Raw genomic sequence first — 17,321 nt, forward strand, 5'->3', positions numbered from 1 at the left:
CTGAGCTGCGCTCCGTTCATTGCCTCCTCTCGGTAACTGGGATCCAGCACCGTAGAGCCACAGCAACCAGCCAGCTTCACATGAGAGGGAAAGGAGCAGCAGGAGCTCATCTTCACCTTGTGTGGAATTTCCCCCTGCCCTGAAGGGAGGAGAGGGTAGGAGCAAGAGGCTGGTCCCTCATCTCATGCAGCCTTTCAGTGGGATAATCCAAAGTCCAGGAGCAAGGTCTTACCCAGCCCATCCCCTCTCCTCTGCCCAGAAGCTTCTCCTTGCTGGTGAGCTGCTTCCAAGACCCACCAGCAAGGAATACAGGCAGAATAATGGGTGGGTTAGGGTCGAGGGAGTTGCAGCCTTCTACCTATCAATCACCAAGTGCCTCTAGGGGGTAAACAGCATCTTCCACAGGAACTGGGCTCTCGATTCTACGTCCCACATTCTTCCCAAGTCTTGGCTATGGAGAAAGAATCCATTTTGTTGTATTTATTTTAGAAAAAAAACCACCCTATATTAGGTTACAATCCATTGCTTTTGCCAGCACCCCCTGCAAAACACCCCCTTTGGTCCATCGCGCTGAAATCTCCCCTTGTCTCCCTTCTACATATTCTTGGGCTTGGAGATGATTCCGTCTGGGTAACGTTGTTTGAACTGAGCCACCACATCTGGATCCAGCAGGTGGATTCCGTCCAGCTGGTTACCAAGCGTGATCCTAAGACGTGAGAGAGAGAGAGAGGATGGATTAAGGGGAGGGTGGAGGGAATGAGGAGAGGGGGTCTATATAAAACCTGTGTTGTGGTTCCAGTGTGAGGCTGAGTGAAGGACTGGTTAAAGGGCACTGGTGGAAAACTTTTGATTATCAGCTGCTGAGATCTGTAAGTGGGAAGAGAATGCCAAGGTATCTTTGGCTGAGCTCAGGCTCCTCACTCAGCCACAGATCGGCTGCATCCTAACCCAACTCATTCCCGTGGACAGGACTGCCCCCTAAATAATAGTAGCAATAACAGTATCTGCCACCTACCCAGATCAGATCACCAGACCTCTGTCTATTTATTTAGAGTTGCCACCAAGCGTGATGTTGCATCTTTAAGCAAAACCTAATTTGACGGCCACCAACTTGGATGGTTTTCCAAGAGGATTGGACAAATTCAGGGAAGAGAAGGCCACCGAGGTGCTAATAGTGACATTGGCTATGCTCTGCCTCCACAACTGGAGGCAGCGATGTTTCTGAATCCCAGTTGCTGGAAACCACAGGAGGGGCGATGGCGCCTGTGCTACAATTCTGCTTGCTGGTTTCCCACTGGGGCATCAGGTTAGCCGCAGTGAGAACTGGATACTCGATTAGATGGACCTTTGGTCTGAGAATGCTCTTCTCCCATCTTCAGTTCCCAGGCAGACTTGCTCCCCTCAAGCTGAGCCCTGACCTGGCTGACTGCAAATGCTGCATAGGGGTCACAGCTCACATGTTTCCAGCAGCTGAGGCTCTTTGAAGCAGGGATGCTCTTGCCAAACTACAGTGCCTGGAATTCTTTGGTTAGGGAGGCCACAACTGTTGGTATGGTATTAAAGGAGACGTAATTCAGCAGGTTTAAGAGAGAGATGCAAACTTTGATTTGTGTAGGGCAGGAGTAGCTAACATGCTCTCCACATGCAGCTCCACATCTGGGGCTGATGGGAGAGGGTAACAACATCTGGATGGCTACCCCTGTCTTAAACCTTTCCAAAGACTACTTGGGGTTGCTTTTCTTAAAAAAAAACCCATGTAGGGTGACTTCTTAATCTGGCACTAAGAGGAGCTCATTGACGTGTCTGATGTATACTCTCAGCAACATCCTTTAAACAGCACAAACAAATTCTGAAATTTACTTGGAAGTTTGAAAATCCGTCGAGCGATCTGAACGGACTTAAGAATCTCAAGCTAAATTTTCAAGTGGGTCCCAGAAAGGGCATAAAAATAATTCCCTTTCCTCGCATGGCTTGGGCTGGATTGGGAACAGCAAAGGATGCCAAGTCAGCCCATTGATCAATCTAGCTCAGTACTGACTGGCAACAGCTCTCCTGGGCTGCAGATGGGATATTCCCAGTCCTACCTGGGAGATCCCAGGGATCGAACCATGGACTACATTTCTAAATTCTGTCAAAGTTGACATGAGAACCATGGGCTTTGCCGCAGAGTTCAAATCTTAAAGAGAGATTTGAGAGGTCATTCAACGGTTCAGGGTCAAAAGGGATGGGTGACGCTCACCAGTTGGGCTGGACGTTATGGGGTCGCCCAAAGAGCTCTATTTTGCGGGTCCCAGGCGAGAGCCGTTCAATCATGCCGTAGATCTCGTCTGGCTTGTGACTGGTGGAGCGTACCTGCGGGACAGTAAATTTCACAGACAGTAAATATTGTGGGGGGGATCTTTCCGCCACCCCTGGATCCAGTGTTGGGCTGACCCAACTCTCTGCCTTACCTCTGCCACAATGACGTCGCAGTCGAGACCTCGGTTGAAGCCCTGGGGGTTTCCTTTCACCCCGACCTGCCCACAAAAAAAAGATGGTTCAGGCACAATTGGGCTCCTCCGTAACTTGTGCCCATTTACATGCAATGCTTTGCGTCCTCTATTGCCGGGCTCCTCAAAAGAAGGGGCCTCTAAGGTGAAGCCGCTAAGAGCAGCTTTTGCAAAGATAGTTTTGGGACTACATCTCCTATCATCTCTTCAGTGTTGGGGCTGATGGGAGTTGGAGTCCAACAGCATTTGGAGGGCACGATGTTGGCTATCCCTGAGCTATCCGTTGCAGTGAATTGGCACTGTTATCACCTGCAATATTGCACGGACCAAGCGTTCTAAAGAAATAGGACACCCAGGAAAGGTGTTTTGACAGACTCCCCACCCCAGGCGAGGCAGAGAAGTACAGGCCACAGGCTAAGCATTACAGTGGGCTTTGTGGAGCCCACAAAACAATGAGCAGTGGCCCAGGATTTATTCTCCACCCCCACCCCCCACTGTAATCTAGTGTTCTCAATAATTTGGGTGTTCAGTTGTTTTCAGCCAGGGAAAGCCAGGGGGATGGAAAAGGCATGGGGTATCTCTCGGTTCTTTTCAACAGCCACGAGGGCTAGTAGCTTGCTTTTTTAAAGTCTCTCCAGCATGCCCAAGTTCTGCACTTGAGGGATTATATATGGACGAGCCAACATGCTGATAATTATAGACTGCCTGTGTGTCTCCCTCCACCCCAAAATAACCAGGACTCCTGTATGCTTTCCGTTTCCATGGGATTCCTAACCTAATTTCTCTCTTCCCCCCATCCCAATTACCAAGCAGTGCTCTTTGCCATGGTTGAGCCAGTGGCCTGTCCGCCCCGTCCGGATAATTCGCTGGAGCTGGTTTGTCTTCACCCAGATTATCTCATCTACTCGCTCGTACCTAGAAAGCAGAGGGAGCAGGGAGGACAGCAGGCAGTGAGACTGAGCAGAAAGAAGAGGGGTTCCAGGAAGGAGAGGGCCCTCCACGTTTGGCACTTACCCCCAGAGATTCAGGCACTCCCGGCCGAGTTCCATGGCCCTTGCGGTTGCAACAGAGAGAGAAAAGAGCAATATGAATGGCGAATGAATCATGGCTGCTCATGAGTGGGGAAGAGAGAGACCCTTTCCGCCCCGTCTCTTGTTGCCCCATAGTTGAATGGGTTGAGGCTGTTAACACTCTTTCCCACTCCAGAACAAGCTTGCTCCTACCTCGCAGGTGGGAGAATCTCAATGTGTCCCTCCTGCCTCTTTTAACTGGCCCCCAGGCCACACGGGCCCTACTTCACAGCCTCTGTATTTTGGCTGCACTTGACCTCTGAGAATGCCTCTTGTCTGCCTGGATGGAGGCTAGAGTTCGGTGTGTACAGACCGTAGCCTACAGTACAAAGGCAGCATCTCGATTCATTGTTCCATCTGCTTTTTCCTCTGGTTCCACCCCTTCCTGGCCCTGAAAAGGTTACTTAGAACTAACATGGATCTATCTACCGCTCTAAGAAGCCAGGTTCTTCCTGGTTCTCTGGCGCCCTCTGGAGGCGACTCTGGGTCTTGCCAAGATGGCGGTACGTGGGAGAATCTGGTCCTGCCAGGCGTTTCTCAGCCACAGATCCCCTCCTGAGCCATGCTGCCTGGGGGCTGATGGGAGTTCAGAGCACAAGAATATCGGGAGGGCTGTAGGGTGGGGAATACCTGGTGTACTGGTTAGACTGCTGGACCAGGGTTCAAATCCCATCTCGGCCACCAAACTCACTGGGTGATGCTATCCCTCTGCCTGCCCTACCTGCCAGGGTCGTCGTGAGCATGAAGGGGAAAGGGGAGATCCTCGGGGGAAGAACAAGCTGGGTTAATGTCCCATACCGGCCGGTGACCCACAGAAAGAGGAACCCCTCGTCCTGAAGGACGGGGATGTTAAGGCGCCTCATCTCGTCGTCCGTGAGGGTCCCGTATGGAAGCTCCATGTGGATGTCCCAAGGCGGGTCGGCCATCACGACAGCGAACTTGCCCAGGATGCTAACGTCAAGGTAGCGGATGTCGCAGCAAATCCACTGGGGGCAAAGAGAGGAAACGGGGAAGGGAATGCCTTAGAGAACATGGAGAAGTGCTTCAAAAAAACCCAACAAAATACAGTGGACCCTCTGGATACGGATTTACCATGTTTTTCGCTCTATAAGACTCCCTTTTTCCCTCCAAAAAATAAGGGGAAATGTGTGTGCGTCTTATGGAGCGAATGCAGACTGCGCAGCTATCCCAGAAGCCAGAACAGCAAGAGGGATCCCTGCTTTCGCTGCGCAGCGATCCCTCTTGTTGTTCTGGCTTCTGAGATTCAGAATATTTTTGTCTTGTTTTCCTCCTCCAAAAACTAGGTGTGTCTTGTAGTCTGGTGCATCTTATAGAGCGAAAAATACGGTAATTCGTTCCAGGGGTCTCTGCGCACCCCAAAAATCCATAACCAGAGGCGCCACTTCTGTGCACGGCTGATAGAGCACTTCTGTGCATGCGCGAGCAGCGAAACCTGGAAAAATACTTCCGGATTTGCTGCTTTTGCAACCCGAAGACTACATATCCGGATAGGGACGTAACCCGAGGTTCCACTGTAATTAAGGCGGCATCCGCAAGAAGCTGCCTCGTACCAAGTCATGGATGCCTCCCCGCCTCCCCACCGCTGCAGATATCCGCTGCGGCCAGCCCTGGGTACCTGCGGAGGGAAAAGTCGGTCCACGCTGGAGTCCCTCCCCACCGCCTGGGGCAGCGCCAGCTCCTGGCCCGAGCTCAGCTCCCGCCCGCAAGGGGCGTCCAGGTCGGCACAGGCATCGATTTCATAGTGGACGTACTTGCAGGTGTCCATGTGGAAGCAGGTGTTGAGGAAGGAGCAATCCCCCAGAGACTCGTCCGTGTGCTTGTTGATGATGCGGCTGCAAGGAGAAGGGGTGGCTGGCTGCTTCTCTAGATTTTACCTTGCTTCACATCCACCTTGGACCATTTCATATGAAGCTTCTGACACACACACACACACCCGACTGCTCGACTGGATGCGATTTTAACAGGATTCACATATTTCTGGGTTTGGGCTTTACGATACGCCACTTTGAAAGGCCCGTGCGAAAGGCAACCTATCTTAATAATTAGAAATAAAATGGCAAACTAAATATCCCACCCCCTTGAAGGCACGGTTCATATATGAATAATTATTAAAGTTCATCTAAACTGGTGGTTCTCTAAAGCAGTGGAATCAGTGGTGGGGTTACCTAGTGGTGGGAGCTAAGAGGCAAGGGGTTGGCAGCAGGGGCACTGGAGTCGTGACTGACTATCGGACTTTGAAAAACTGGCATCACTGGATCAAATTCATCAGTTTTGTTGGATTAATTAAACTAAACCACTTTAGCTGGATTTTGAATAAATGTGCAATTAATTGTTACTGTTTTGGATTTTGTTATAATTATTAATTAAATTTCTTTACCTTCATCAGAGGATCAGTATACAGTATAAAAACACAAAAATGTGTAACACAATACCAAACAAAACCATAACACCCCACCACCCACACAGTTTAAAAGAATATAGAGCCATGGTTCCCACGGGGGGAGGGGGCAATTTGATTTTTAAGGGGGGCAATTTGAGAATGAGTTATTAACAATTAATGGCTTTTTAGGTTTCCTCCATGTGAATTGGAGATCACTTTTTGAATAATAAGAATTATATGTCACCGGGGGTGGGGGGGTGGGATGGGGGAATCAGGATTTTCGAGATGCTTAGGTGGGACATGGCCAAAAAAAGGTTGGGAACCATAGATTAGTCAAAATCCTGATTATAGAGGAATGGTTTCTCCTGGCACCTAAAGGTATGTAATGAAGCTCCCCAGGGGAGAGCATTCCAAAAGCAGGGAGCCACTGTAGAAGAGGCCTGTTCTCATGTTGCCACACTCCGGACCTCACATGGAAGGGGCCTCAACTAATCAATGCGGGGTCTGGGTTGGTGCATACAGAGAGAGCCTGTCCTCAAGGTACAGTGGCACCTTGGGTTAAGAACTTACCGTATTTTTCGCCCTATAGGACGCACTTTTTCCCCTCCAAAAACGAAGAGGAAATGTGTGTGCATCCTATGGGGCGAATGCAGGCGTTCGCTGAATCCTGGAGAGCAAGAGGGGTCGGTGCACACCGACCTCTCTCGCTCTCCAGGATTCAGGAAGCTCTGCGCAACCCTCGGGAGCCTGGCGCGAAGCCGCACCGGGCTCCTGAGGGTTGCGCAGAACTGCCTGCACTCCCGGGCTTCGCGCAGCTCTGTGCAAAGTCGCACCGGGCTCCCAAAGGTTGCGCAGAGCTGCCTGCATTCCGAAGTCTGGGGCACGCTGAAGAGTGCGCCCGGGCTTCGCACACCTCTCCGCAAGCCTGGGAAGACCGGCGCAGCTCCCTAGGCTTGCGGATAGCAGGCTGTTCTGGAGGCTGGGGAAGCTCGGGCTTCCCCTGCGCCAGCCCCATGCCTGGGGGGGGGGGGTAAAAATTTTTTTTTTCTTTATTTCCCCACCAACCCAAAAAAACTAGGTGCGCCCTATGGGGCGAAAAATACGGTAATTAATTCTGGAGGTCCGTTCTTAACCTGAAACTGTTCTTAACCTGAAGCACCACTTTAGCTAATGGGGCCTCCCGCTGCCACTGCGCAATTTCTGTTCTCATCCTGAAGCAAAGTTCTTAACCTGAGGTACTATTTCTGGGTTAGCGAAGTCTGTAACCTGAACTGTCTGTAACCCGAGGTACCGCTGTATTGCGGTCTTGGCCCTTTTAGGCTTTATAGGTCAAAACCAACCTTTTGAATTGGGCCCAGTTATATGCTTAAATTGATGCTTTTGAATTATGGTGCTGGAGGAGACTCTTGAGAGTCCCATGGACTGCAAGAAGATCAAACCTCTCCATTCTGAAGGAAATCAGCCCTGAGTGCTCACTGGAAGGACAGATTGTGAAGCTGAGGCTCCAGTACTTTGGCCACCTCATGAGAAGAGAAGACTCCCTGGAGAAGACCCTGATGTTGGGAAAGATAGAGGGCACAAGGAGAAGGGGGCGACAGAGGACGAGATGGTTGGATAGTGTTTTCGAGGTTACCAGCATGAGTCTGACCAAGCTGCGGGGGGCAGTGGAGGACAGGAGTGCCTGGCGTTCTCTGGTCCATGGGGTCAAGAAGAGTCGGACACGACTAAACGACTAAACAACAACAAATATGCTTAAAACTATCTTGCCCCGTGGGTGAGCAACCTGGCAGCCAATTTCTGCACCAGCTGGAGTTTCCGAACCGTCTTCAGAAACTAGGTCACCTGCATCTTTAGTCTGATTCACTGGGGCTGGTTTTATAAAGCAAGGCCAAGACACGGCATGGAGAAAGACCCCAGCGCTCAGTCACAAAGCCTGACTTCCAAGATCCCGCTCTAAAAGTTTCTGGAAGTCCTGCAGCATTTCCAAAACTGTTTCGGGGCTCACTGAACCCCAGAGGCTCACCGGAAGTGGAGCTTTCGGCACGGCCGGTCGGCATCGCTGGCCTTCATGCACTCCTCTTTGGTTCCGTAGTCACAAAACTCTTGCACCTGCGCCCGGCCTCGTGAGCGGAACTTCTCTACGATGGACTGCTCCTTGGCTGTCGTCGTGTTCAGCAGCTCCAAGATCTCCTGGCTCACCTGGGGAGGCAAGGAGGCCGAGACCAGGTCAGTGGAAAGAAAGACACACAAAAAAAAAATTGCCTGGGCTTCCAGTCTTCATGGTTCCAACTGGAATTAATCTTCATTTCTGGTCTCCATCCACATTGCTTGCTAAGAGGGCAGGTCTTTTTCGGGGGGGGGGGCTTTTTTCTTTTTAAGGGGAGGTATATGTCATCATATCGGGAGCTCCCACGTGCGGCCAATCCTTCCTGAAAGCAGGGCTTGGCGTTTGGAGCTAAATGACTGGAAGCCCCCCTGGGTTGAGTTTGAGCCAGGATGCAAAGGCAAAAATGCTCCTTTGCAGCCACAGTTTGAAGGCATGCCTGAAACGGAAAGAATCAAGGATTCTCTTCTTTGAAGTTGTAAGAAGAAGAGTTTGGATTTGATATCCGCTTTATCACTACCCTAAGGAGTCTCAAAGCGGCTAACATTCTCCTTTCCCTTCCTCCCCCACAACAAACACTCTGTGAGGTGAGTGGGGCTGAGAGACTTCAAAGAAGTGTGACTGGCCCAAGGTCACCCAGCAGCTGCATGTGGAGGAGTGGGGAAGCGACCCCGGTTCACCAGATTACGAATCTACCGCTCTTAACCACTACACCACACTGTCATTGTGATATCAGCTGACGTGACAGGTGTGCGGACACACCCACTTGTAAAAGTGGCCCACAGCGTGTATGTGTGTGTGTGTGCGCGCTCAGCATCCGCCCTGCTGGCCATATCCTGACCCCCACCCCTAGGGTACACCATCCAACTGACCATCGACGGAGACAGCACACTGGGAAAATTATGGACTCTAGACCCCAAGCATGCAGACCTGCCCAGGTGTTGCGATGTGCAGGGATGCCCTGCTGACCTTTCAGCCACCCTGTGAAGTTTGTGGGGCAGCAGTACACAAGAGAGCCTTCTCTGTGGTGGCCCCCCAAACTCTGGAATGTTTCCCCTTCCAAGGTGCATCTGGCCTTCTCACTACAGTTGTACCTTGGATCATGAACGCCTTGATACTCGGACATTTCGGCTCCTGAACGCCGCAAACCCGGAAGTGAGTGTTCTGGTGTGCGAACATTCTTTGGAACCCGAACATCCAACGGAGCCTCCGTAGCTTCTGATTGGCTGCAGGAGTTTCCTGCAGCCATTCAGAAGCCGCGCTTTGGTTTCCGGATGTTTTGGAAGTCGAACGGACTTCCGGAACGGATTCCATTCGACTTCCAAGTTACGACTGTGTATACATTTCAACGTCAGATCAGGAGCGCCTTTTTTCTATACAGGTCTTTGAGGGGTGCAGCATCAGATCAGAATACACCTCCAGTATAAATGTCTAGGTATTGTACTGAGATGTACATAACCCACTTTGGGACTGCATAATGAAAGGAAGGCTGTAAATGCCTAATCCTAAAATAAAACAAATTTTGCCAGGACCGGCTGGTGCTCATTGGGTGGAAAGCAGAGAGGCCAACAGCAGGTGGCGCCAGAGCCAATGACAGCTGGAGCCAACTAATTCTCTTTATGCTGTTCAAGGGCAACACTTAGTGTAAAAAGGAGGTTATTGTAAAGCATCTTTACAATAAGCTAGTTCATTGGATAACTGATGATGCTATTCTTGCCAAAGAGCAAGCAGGATTTAGACAAGGCAGATCAGCTACAGACCATTGCTTTGTACTAGCCCATTTTATAGATAAGTATGTTAAGAAACCAGGTAGTGTGCTCTATGCAGCTTTCATTGATCTGAAAGCTGCATTCGATTCAATCTCTTGAATAAGACTGTTGGGATAAGTTGAATGCTTCAAGTATAGACAAAAGATTATTGTTCTTGATTAAATGCCTATAAGAAAACACTGTGCTGAAAGTGCATAGCTCTACAAATGGGAAGCTCACAGGAGCCGTGCCAGGCACAAAGGGAGTTAAGCAAGGTTGTATCCTAGCTCCCCCATTGTTTAACTTACATATAAATAATATTGTATTACTATGCGTTTATTTATATTGTATAGATCTAATATCAGCTGAGGAAGCCCTTTGGGGTGAAACAAGGGAGATATCCGGAAACCTTGTTCTGCCCAAGTTAGCAGTTTGTACGTGCACCAGCAGTCTACATCAGCTGTGTTGTTCTCGTTACCTTGAAGACTTTTCTATTTTTACCTAAGGATTGTGTTACACAGGAACTCACAAGAAGAAACGGATAAGAAAAGAAGAAATGTATTTTCATAGGTTATATATCGTATATATGAACTGTATATGTTGCACATACTGGGCTAAACCTTTATGTTAGGAAACAACCAATAAAATGTTCACTGTTATGATTATTCAGCCTGTTGCACTTTGTGTATTATGATTACTGTATTTCTATCTCAAACAAAAGTGGGCCTGAAAAGACTGGTGACTGGGAGCGGCCGCCGAGACCATATAACACCAGTCTTGAAAGACCTACACTGGTTCCCAGTATGTTTCCAAGACCAATTCAAAGTGTTGGTGCTGACCTTTAAAGCCCTAAACGGCCTCGGCCCAGTAGACCTGAAGGAGCGTCTCCACCTCCATCTTTCTGCCTGAGGTCCAGTGCCGAGGGGCTTCTGGCGGTTCCCTCGCTGCGAGAAGCCAAGTTACAGGGAAGCAGGCAGAGGGCCTTCTCGGTAGTGGCACCCGCCCTGTGGAGCGCCCTCCCACCAAATGTCAAAGACAAAAATAACTACCAAACTTTTAGAAGACGTCTGAAGGCAGCTCTGTTTAGGGAGGCTTTTAATGTTTAATAGGTTATTGTATTTTAGTGTTCTGTTGGAAGCCGCCCAGAGTGGCTGGGGAAACCCAGCCAGATGGTTGGGGTATAAATAATAAATTATTATTATTATTATTATTATTATTATTATTATTATTATTATTGATGAGGGCATTCTCAGGATACTGCCAAAGGGAACAGCTGGCTGTGAATTACAAGAAAACTTGAGGAGGAAGTTGGCAGGCAGTGGCCTCCTCAGGATAAGATGGGCAAGTGAGGGCTGGCCGAGGGCGGGCTGGGGTTGGTGAGGCAGTGCGCCATTTGCCCTCAGGGACCAGACTCCGCTGGTTTTTCACGACCACCCTGGGATTTAGCAGCCGTCCCTCCCTCCCTCCCTCCCTCCCCTACCTTCTTTTTTTAAAAACTTTTATTTTGCTTTAAACAGGTACATATAAATATAGACAACCAAAATTACAAAGGGAAATTCCTTAATAGTAATGAAAACAAAACTACAAAGAATATCGAAGTACATGACACAGAACATAAGCAACTATGGGAAAGACAAAAGAAAAGAAAAAAGAAAAATAGGGAAAAAAAGAAAAAGAAAAAGGAAGATGAGCCAAAGCAGGAAAGCTCATCTATTGTACACTTCCGTCAAGCTCATTATTCTTATCAATTATCTCTATCTGCATTCCAAAAGAATCCCTCATCTTGGTATCTGGGAACATTTCTCTATGCAGTATCATTCTAAGTATAGCCAGATCTTTCTTGCTGAGCCTTTGTCCCCTAAATAATTATTTAAACATTCCCATTCTTCTTTCACCAATTTTTTAGGTTTATCTCTTATTGCATCTGTCAGCTTTGCAAGCTCCAAGTAAAAAGGTAAAGGTAAAGGTACCCCTGCCCGTACGGGCCAGTCTTGACAGACTCTGGGGTTGTGCGCCCATCTCACTTAAGAGGCCAGGGGCCAGCGCTGTCCGGAGACACTTCCGGGTCACGTGGCCAGCGTGACATCGCTGCTCTGGCGAGCCAGAGCCGCACACGGAAACGCCGTTTACCTTCCCGCAGGTAAGCGGTCCCTATTTATCTACTTGCACCCGGAGGTGCTTTCGAACTGCTAGGTTGGCAGGCGCTGGGACCGAGCAGCGGGAGCGCACCCCGCCGCAGGGATTCGAGCCGCCGACCTTTCGATCGGCAAGCCCTAGGCGCTGAGGCTTTAACCCACAGCACCACCTGCGTCCCTAAGCTCCAAGTACTCGCACAATTTGACTACCCATTCCCCTCCCCTACCTTCTTGCTCTGCTGCTCCTTCGTTGACTGCTGGCTCAGCAGGCTCTCAATCTCCAGGTCCAGGTCCGAGGCCTGCTTGCGAGACTTCTTGGGGGGCTCCTTGAGCACCTCGGAAGACGCCAAGGCAGAGGGAGCGGCCCCGGATGCGGAGGCGGGAACCCCAGCGTCCTGCTCCCCGGCTCTCCTCTTGGGCCCTCCGGGCCCGACCCCTTCCCCGGAGTCCTTCTTCTCGGCCACAGCACCCATCATGGCGGAGAGCTTGGAGTGGTCAGCATAGGTGACTAGCATGGGCTGGTCGTCATCCTGGAGGAGGCCCCGTTTGACCTCAATGAGCTCCTGCGCCGCAAACTTCTGCAAGAGACTTTCCACGCTGCGCTGAGTGGCGGGGGCTTCGGGCTGAGGGAGAAGGAGTAAGCCAGTCAGAGGAGGTTGGGGAGGTGTGGACCGGCAGCATCAGACAACAGGGGAGTGGAAGAGCTGTGGCTCAGTGGCAAAGCATCTGCCTTGCATGCAAAAGGTCCTGGGTTCAATCCCCAGCATCTCCAGGTAGGGCTGGGAGACACCAGTCTTAAGCCATGGGGAGAGACTGCCGGTCAGTGTAGAGAATAATAATAATAATAATAATAATAATAATAATAATAATAATTTATTATTTGTACCCCGCCCATCTGGCTGGGTCTCCCCAGCCACTCTGGGCGGCTTCCATAAAAACCAAAAATACACTAAAATATCACAGATTAAAAACTTCCCTGAACAGGGCTGCCTTAAGATGTCTTCTGAATGTCAGGTAGTTATTTATTGCTTTGACAATAATAATTTTTATTTATACCCCGCCCTCCCCAGCCAAGGCCGGGCTCAGGGCGGCTAACAAGCAATAATAAAAACAAGTTGAATGATTACAACTTAAAAACAAAATTAAAATACAACATCAAAATACTGAAACATTAAAATATTAAAATGCAGCCTCATCGCAGGAGGAGAAAGGAAAAGAAAAAAGAAAGAGAGGGAGGGAGGGAATCAAATTGGCTCCAAGCCAAAGGCCAGGCGGAACAACTCTGTCTTACAGGCCCTGCGGAAAGAAATCAGATCCTGCAGGGCCCTGGTCTCATGAGACAGAGCGTTCCACCAGACCGGAGCCAGTGTTGAAAAGGCCCTGGCTCTAGTTGAAGCCAATCTAACTTCCTTAGGGCCCGGGACCACTAAGGTGTTGCTATTTATGGACCTTGAGGCTCTCCGTGGGGCATACCGGGTGAGGCGGTCCCGTAGGTATGAGGGTCCTAGGCCGCGAAGGGCTTTAAAGGTCAAAAGCAGCACCTTAAATCTGACTCTGTACTCCACTGGGAGCCAGTGCAGCTGGAAAAGCACTGGGTAAATATGCTCCCATGGCGGAGACCCCGTGAATACTGAGACAACTTCCTATGTTTCTATGAGACCAGCCTGTCACGATCAAAACAGCAACAGACTAAGCAAAGCAGCAACAAATAAACTGCTTAACCTCACCGAGTTTATATGGAACATGTAAGCTTTTGCTCTGCTCTGGAGAGAGAGGGGAAATTACTACAGCAAATGGGAGGCAGGGATGGTCCCTTGGCTCTGCTGAGATATCAGCCTGCTTTTTTTGTCTCTTCCTTTGTCTCATGTGGTAATGGCTGTTCCATCAAACTACCAGAACAGTTTCCATCTCATCTGGTCATTATAAGAAAGCTAATTTTAAAAACCGGTGCCCAAGCAACTTTTTCCCTCCCCACTCCCCATCCTTGTCTTCCTTTCATGTCTTTTAAATTACAGCCATACCTTGGAAGTCGAATGGAATCCATCCCAGAAGTCCGTTCGACTTCCAAAACATTCAAAAACCAAAGCGCGGCTTCTGATTGGCCGCAGGAATCTCCTGCAGCCAATCGGAAGCCACGTCAGACTTTTGGCTTCCAAAAGAACGTTTGAAAACCGGAATACTCACTTCCAGGTTTCGGTCGTTCGGGAGCCAATTTGTTTGGGAACCAAGGTGTTCGAGATCCAAGATATAACTGTATAAGCCTGGGCACAGACTGTCTTGGTGTTTTGATTTTAATGATCTGCAAGGCCCCTCTAGAAGCCTCTGCCACCGAAGAGTGGAATTTGGGGGTGCATCTGGGAACAGAAAATCATACTGAAAGAGCCATGGCTTTTGGGTGCCCTGATGGGGAGGAAGCATAGCTAATGCCATTCTGTTTTTATTGTAATTATTTGTAAGTTTTAAACTGGTTTTACATATGTATAGTTTTAATTCTATTAATGACTTATTTGTTATTATTTCCCCCCATGTTTTTTAGTGATTTTTGTTTTTATCTGTAAGCCACCTTGAGTCCCGTCAGGGAAAAAGGTGGGGGTATAAATAAATAAATAATAAGGCTTTAATTGTTTTTCTTTGCAACAAAGTGGACAAAGTCCCGCTTACTTTTTAAAGAATAATCAAGACTCTTAGGATCCTGCAGAGGATATTATTATAATAACCGGCAGTTTCATGAGAGTATATATTTAAAGAAGATGAATAAAAGAGCAAATTAGGTTAATTTGGATATGCAGAAGATATTAAAAATAAAGTTAAGGAGGGGAAAGGAAGTCAAGTTTTGAAATGTCAAAATGATTGTAAAATTAATGAAATGTTCAAAAGTAGTGAAATGTAAAAACTTGAAAAGTATAAATAATTTTTAATAATAATAATAATAATGATAATGGATCCTGCAGAGGATGTGCCAACTCCCAAATAAACCTGGGGGTCCCTAAAAGTGAACAGACCAATGGGAAGAATGTAGACCTTGCCTAGGAGAGGGCAAGTCAGGGGAGAAGCAGACAATGATATCCAATCAGGTTTATTGCTTTGATGCTCACCGTGGAAATGGCATGGCAGATAGACAAGGCGTCTGTGGGTAGGGCCAGTCCTAAGTCGGAGAGGTGATGGAGGAGCTTCTTCTCAAGCTCAGGATCAGCCACGAGATCCCCCGGCTCAGTGGCGGTGCTGGGCGTGACGGACGAAGGAACCGGACTGTCGCTTCGAAAGGGAGGGCTGAGGGCCAGGTCCGGATTCCTCAGGTCTGATGTAAGGAGAGATGAGGTCATTAAAGAAGAGCGTCATTGCTGGATCAGGCCAAAGGCCCATCCAGTCTAGTTTTCTGCTCCCACAGAGGCTTGCTAAAGGAAGCCTGAAAACAGAACCTGAGTATCACAGCACTCTCTGCATTTGCAATTCCCAGCAAGTGGAACTCAAAGGCATCCTGCCTCTTATGTTCTGCTATGAAGCTTGCTATGAACTTTTGGAAACACGGTGTTGGTTCCCTTTAAAACCGATTTTTTCATGGAGGAAGACAAGCAACTAAAAGAAAGAAGAGTAAAGAACAGAACAGCTCCTGCCAGATCAGCTCACATTAAAAATACAGTAACCGTGGATACATCCATCTTAGGCTAAGCATATATATTGACAAATGCCCTCCAAAGGCAGGCTTCGCAGCCACTGCGTGATGTAGGCCACTGTCAATTAATAAATGAAAACAGCAACGGATACCAAAGCTTTATGGAATACGCAGAAATGGCGAAACTTACCAGAAAAATAAGAAATTGAGATAATAAAAAGTCAAGAATGGAAATGGTTTATTGAATATTTACAAACAAACTGTAAACAGTTAAGAGCGTTGGGAGGATTATTGTAACAACCTGAAGTTCTATAAGAGCAGGCTTCCTCAACCTTGGCCCTCCAGATGTTTTTGGCCTACAACTCCCATGATACGTAGCTAGCAGGACCAGTGGTCAGGGATGATGGGAATTGTAGTCTCAAAACATCTGGAGGGCCAAGGTTGAGGAAGCCTGTATAAGAGTATACATTTAAAGTAGATGAATAAATGATTAAGTTAATTTGGAATACACAGAAAATATTTTTTTTAAAAAAATTAAGGAACCGCATAAAGAGGAGGAAGGAAGTCGTGTTTCGAAGTGTTAAAATGATTTGTAACATTACTGAAATGCATAAAATCGAAAAATAAATAAATAAATAAACTAGATGATGCACAGACGGGCACCCACACAAAGACAATGTTGGCCAGAAGATGTTGGCCAGAAGATGTATTCAGGCGCAGCGAGGATACTGGATCCGATTCAGCGGGGCTCTTTAAAAAAATACGTTCTGGACCTGTTCTTGGGGTGGTTCGGCAACCAACCCTCCTTCCGAGGGAACTCTGGGAACTGTAGCTCCGTGAGGAGAATAGGAGTGTCTCCTGACAAGCTACAATTCTCAGGATTTGGGAAACCAAAACTCTTCAAAGTGGCATGGTAACGCTTTAACTGTATGGTGCAAACGGGAGCCTCAGCCATACTCAAGAGGAGAATGGACTTCAGCTATTCGCGCCTAGCCTAGGTCCATTAATACCAATGGGTCTACTCTGAGCAGGGCTTACTTGGATGCAGCCCTGCCCTGGTGCTTCCTAGCATCCTATCCTATCCTATCCTATCCTATCCTATCCTATCCTATCCTATCCTATCCTATCCTATCCTATCCTATCCTATCCACACACCCCTGCGCTTCCTTCGCCTGCTTCCCTTACCCAGGGGGTCCTGCTTGCGCCTCCGCTGCAGTCGCTCCCGGAGCGAGTCCAGCTGCTTCTTGTGAGCCTGGATCGAGCTCCATGTGTCCGACATCGCCCCAGGTTAGCCGGGCAGCGGCTGTCCCGGCAGAGGGGAGGGCCGGGTTGAAAAGGACCGGAAGTACCCCGTGGGGGACGGAGATAAGGGAAGCACACTTCCCGTCGCGTGCCCGTAGTTCGAAGCTGAAACCGGGCAGCCGGTGGGGAGCCGCCATCTTCGCTTAAGGCGGCGAAGCTCAAGGGGCCATTTTTGTAGTGGGTTCGAGTCTCTACACTAAGTCTCTACGTAAGAAAGTACTGTACAGTATTAGGAGGATAGTGTTTTTGTCCGGAGGCTGGGACTGATGAGAGCTGAGGAGAGCCGCAGCCATTGGATCACACACACACACAGAGTGCTTTTTTTCTTTAAAAAATGTTTAGGGGGTACTCTCATTTTTATTCAAGAAAAATCACCATTTTATAGTTCAAATCGGGGGAAATAAATATATTAAACGGACAAAAGTACAAAGATTCGCAAAATGTTTAGGGTATGCGTAC

The 17,321-nt window shown here is 48.6% G+C and overlaps 1 protein-coding gene across 1 annotated transcript; it reads right to left on the bottom strand.

Annotated features, from left to right (window-relative positions):
• Positions 1-452: 452 nt before the first annotated feature.
• On the bottom strand, positions 453-16,906 carry METTL3 (methyltransferase 3, N6-adenosine-methyltransferase complex catalytic subunit). Its single transcript, XM_079951583.1, has 11 exons — positions 16,746-16,906; positions 15,043-15,245; positions 12,175-12,570; positions 7,984-8,159; positions 5,196-5,412; positions 4,358-4,545; positions 3,504-3,542; positions 3,296-3,404; positions 2,451-2,516; positions 2,240-2,352; positions 453-706 (listed from the first exon to the last, which is right to left on the bottom strand). Exons 1-11 carry the CDS (start codon positions 16,837-16,839, stop codon positions 595-597), a joined length of 1,713 nt encoding a protein of 570 aa, XP_079807709.1. The 5' UTR covers positions 16,840-16,906; the 3' UTR covers positions 453-594.
• Between the last annotated feature and the right edge of the window lie 415 nt (positions 16,907-17,321).

Source organism: Podarcis cretensis (assembly GCF_951804945.1).
Source record: "Podarcis cretensis genome assembly, chromosome: 13".
Classification (NCBI taxonomy): domain Eukaryota; kingdom Metazoa; phylum Chordata; class Lepidosauria; order Squamata; family Lacertidae; genus Podarcis; species Podarcis cretensis.

Bases quoted from the DNA above. Each gene is read 5' to 3' on its own strand.
- METTL3 (XM_079951583.1), bottom strand. From the start codon at position 16,839: ATGTCGGACACATGGAGCTCGATCCAGGCTCACAAGAAGCAGCTGGAC. The intron at 5,413-7,983 runs GTGAGCCTCTGG...TTCTCCTTGCAG, and splicing joins TGCCGAAAGCTCCACTTCCG to CCGCATCATCAACAAGCACA. The intron at 4,546-5,195 runs GTACCCAGGGCT...CTTTGCCCCCAG, and splicing joins ACCGACTTTTCCCTCCGCAG to TGGATTTGCTGCGACATCCG.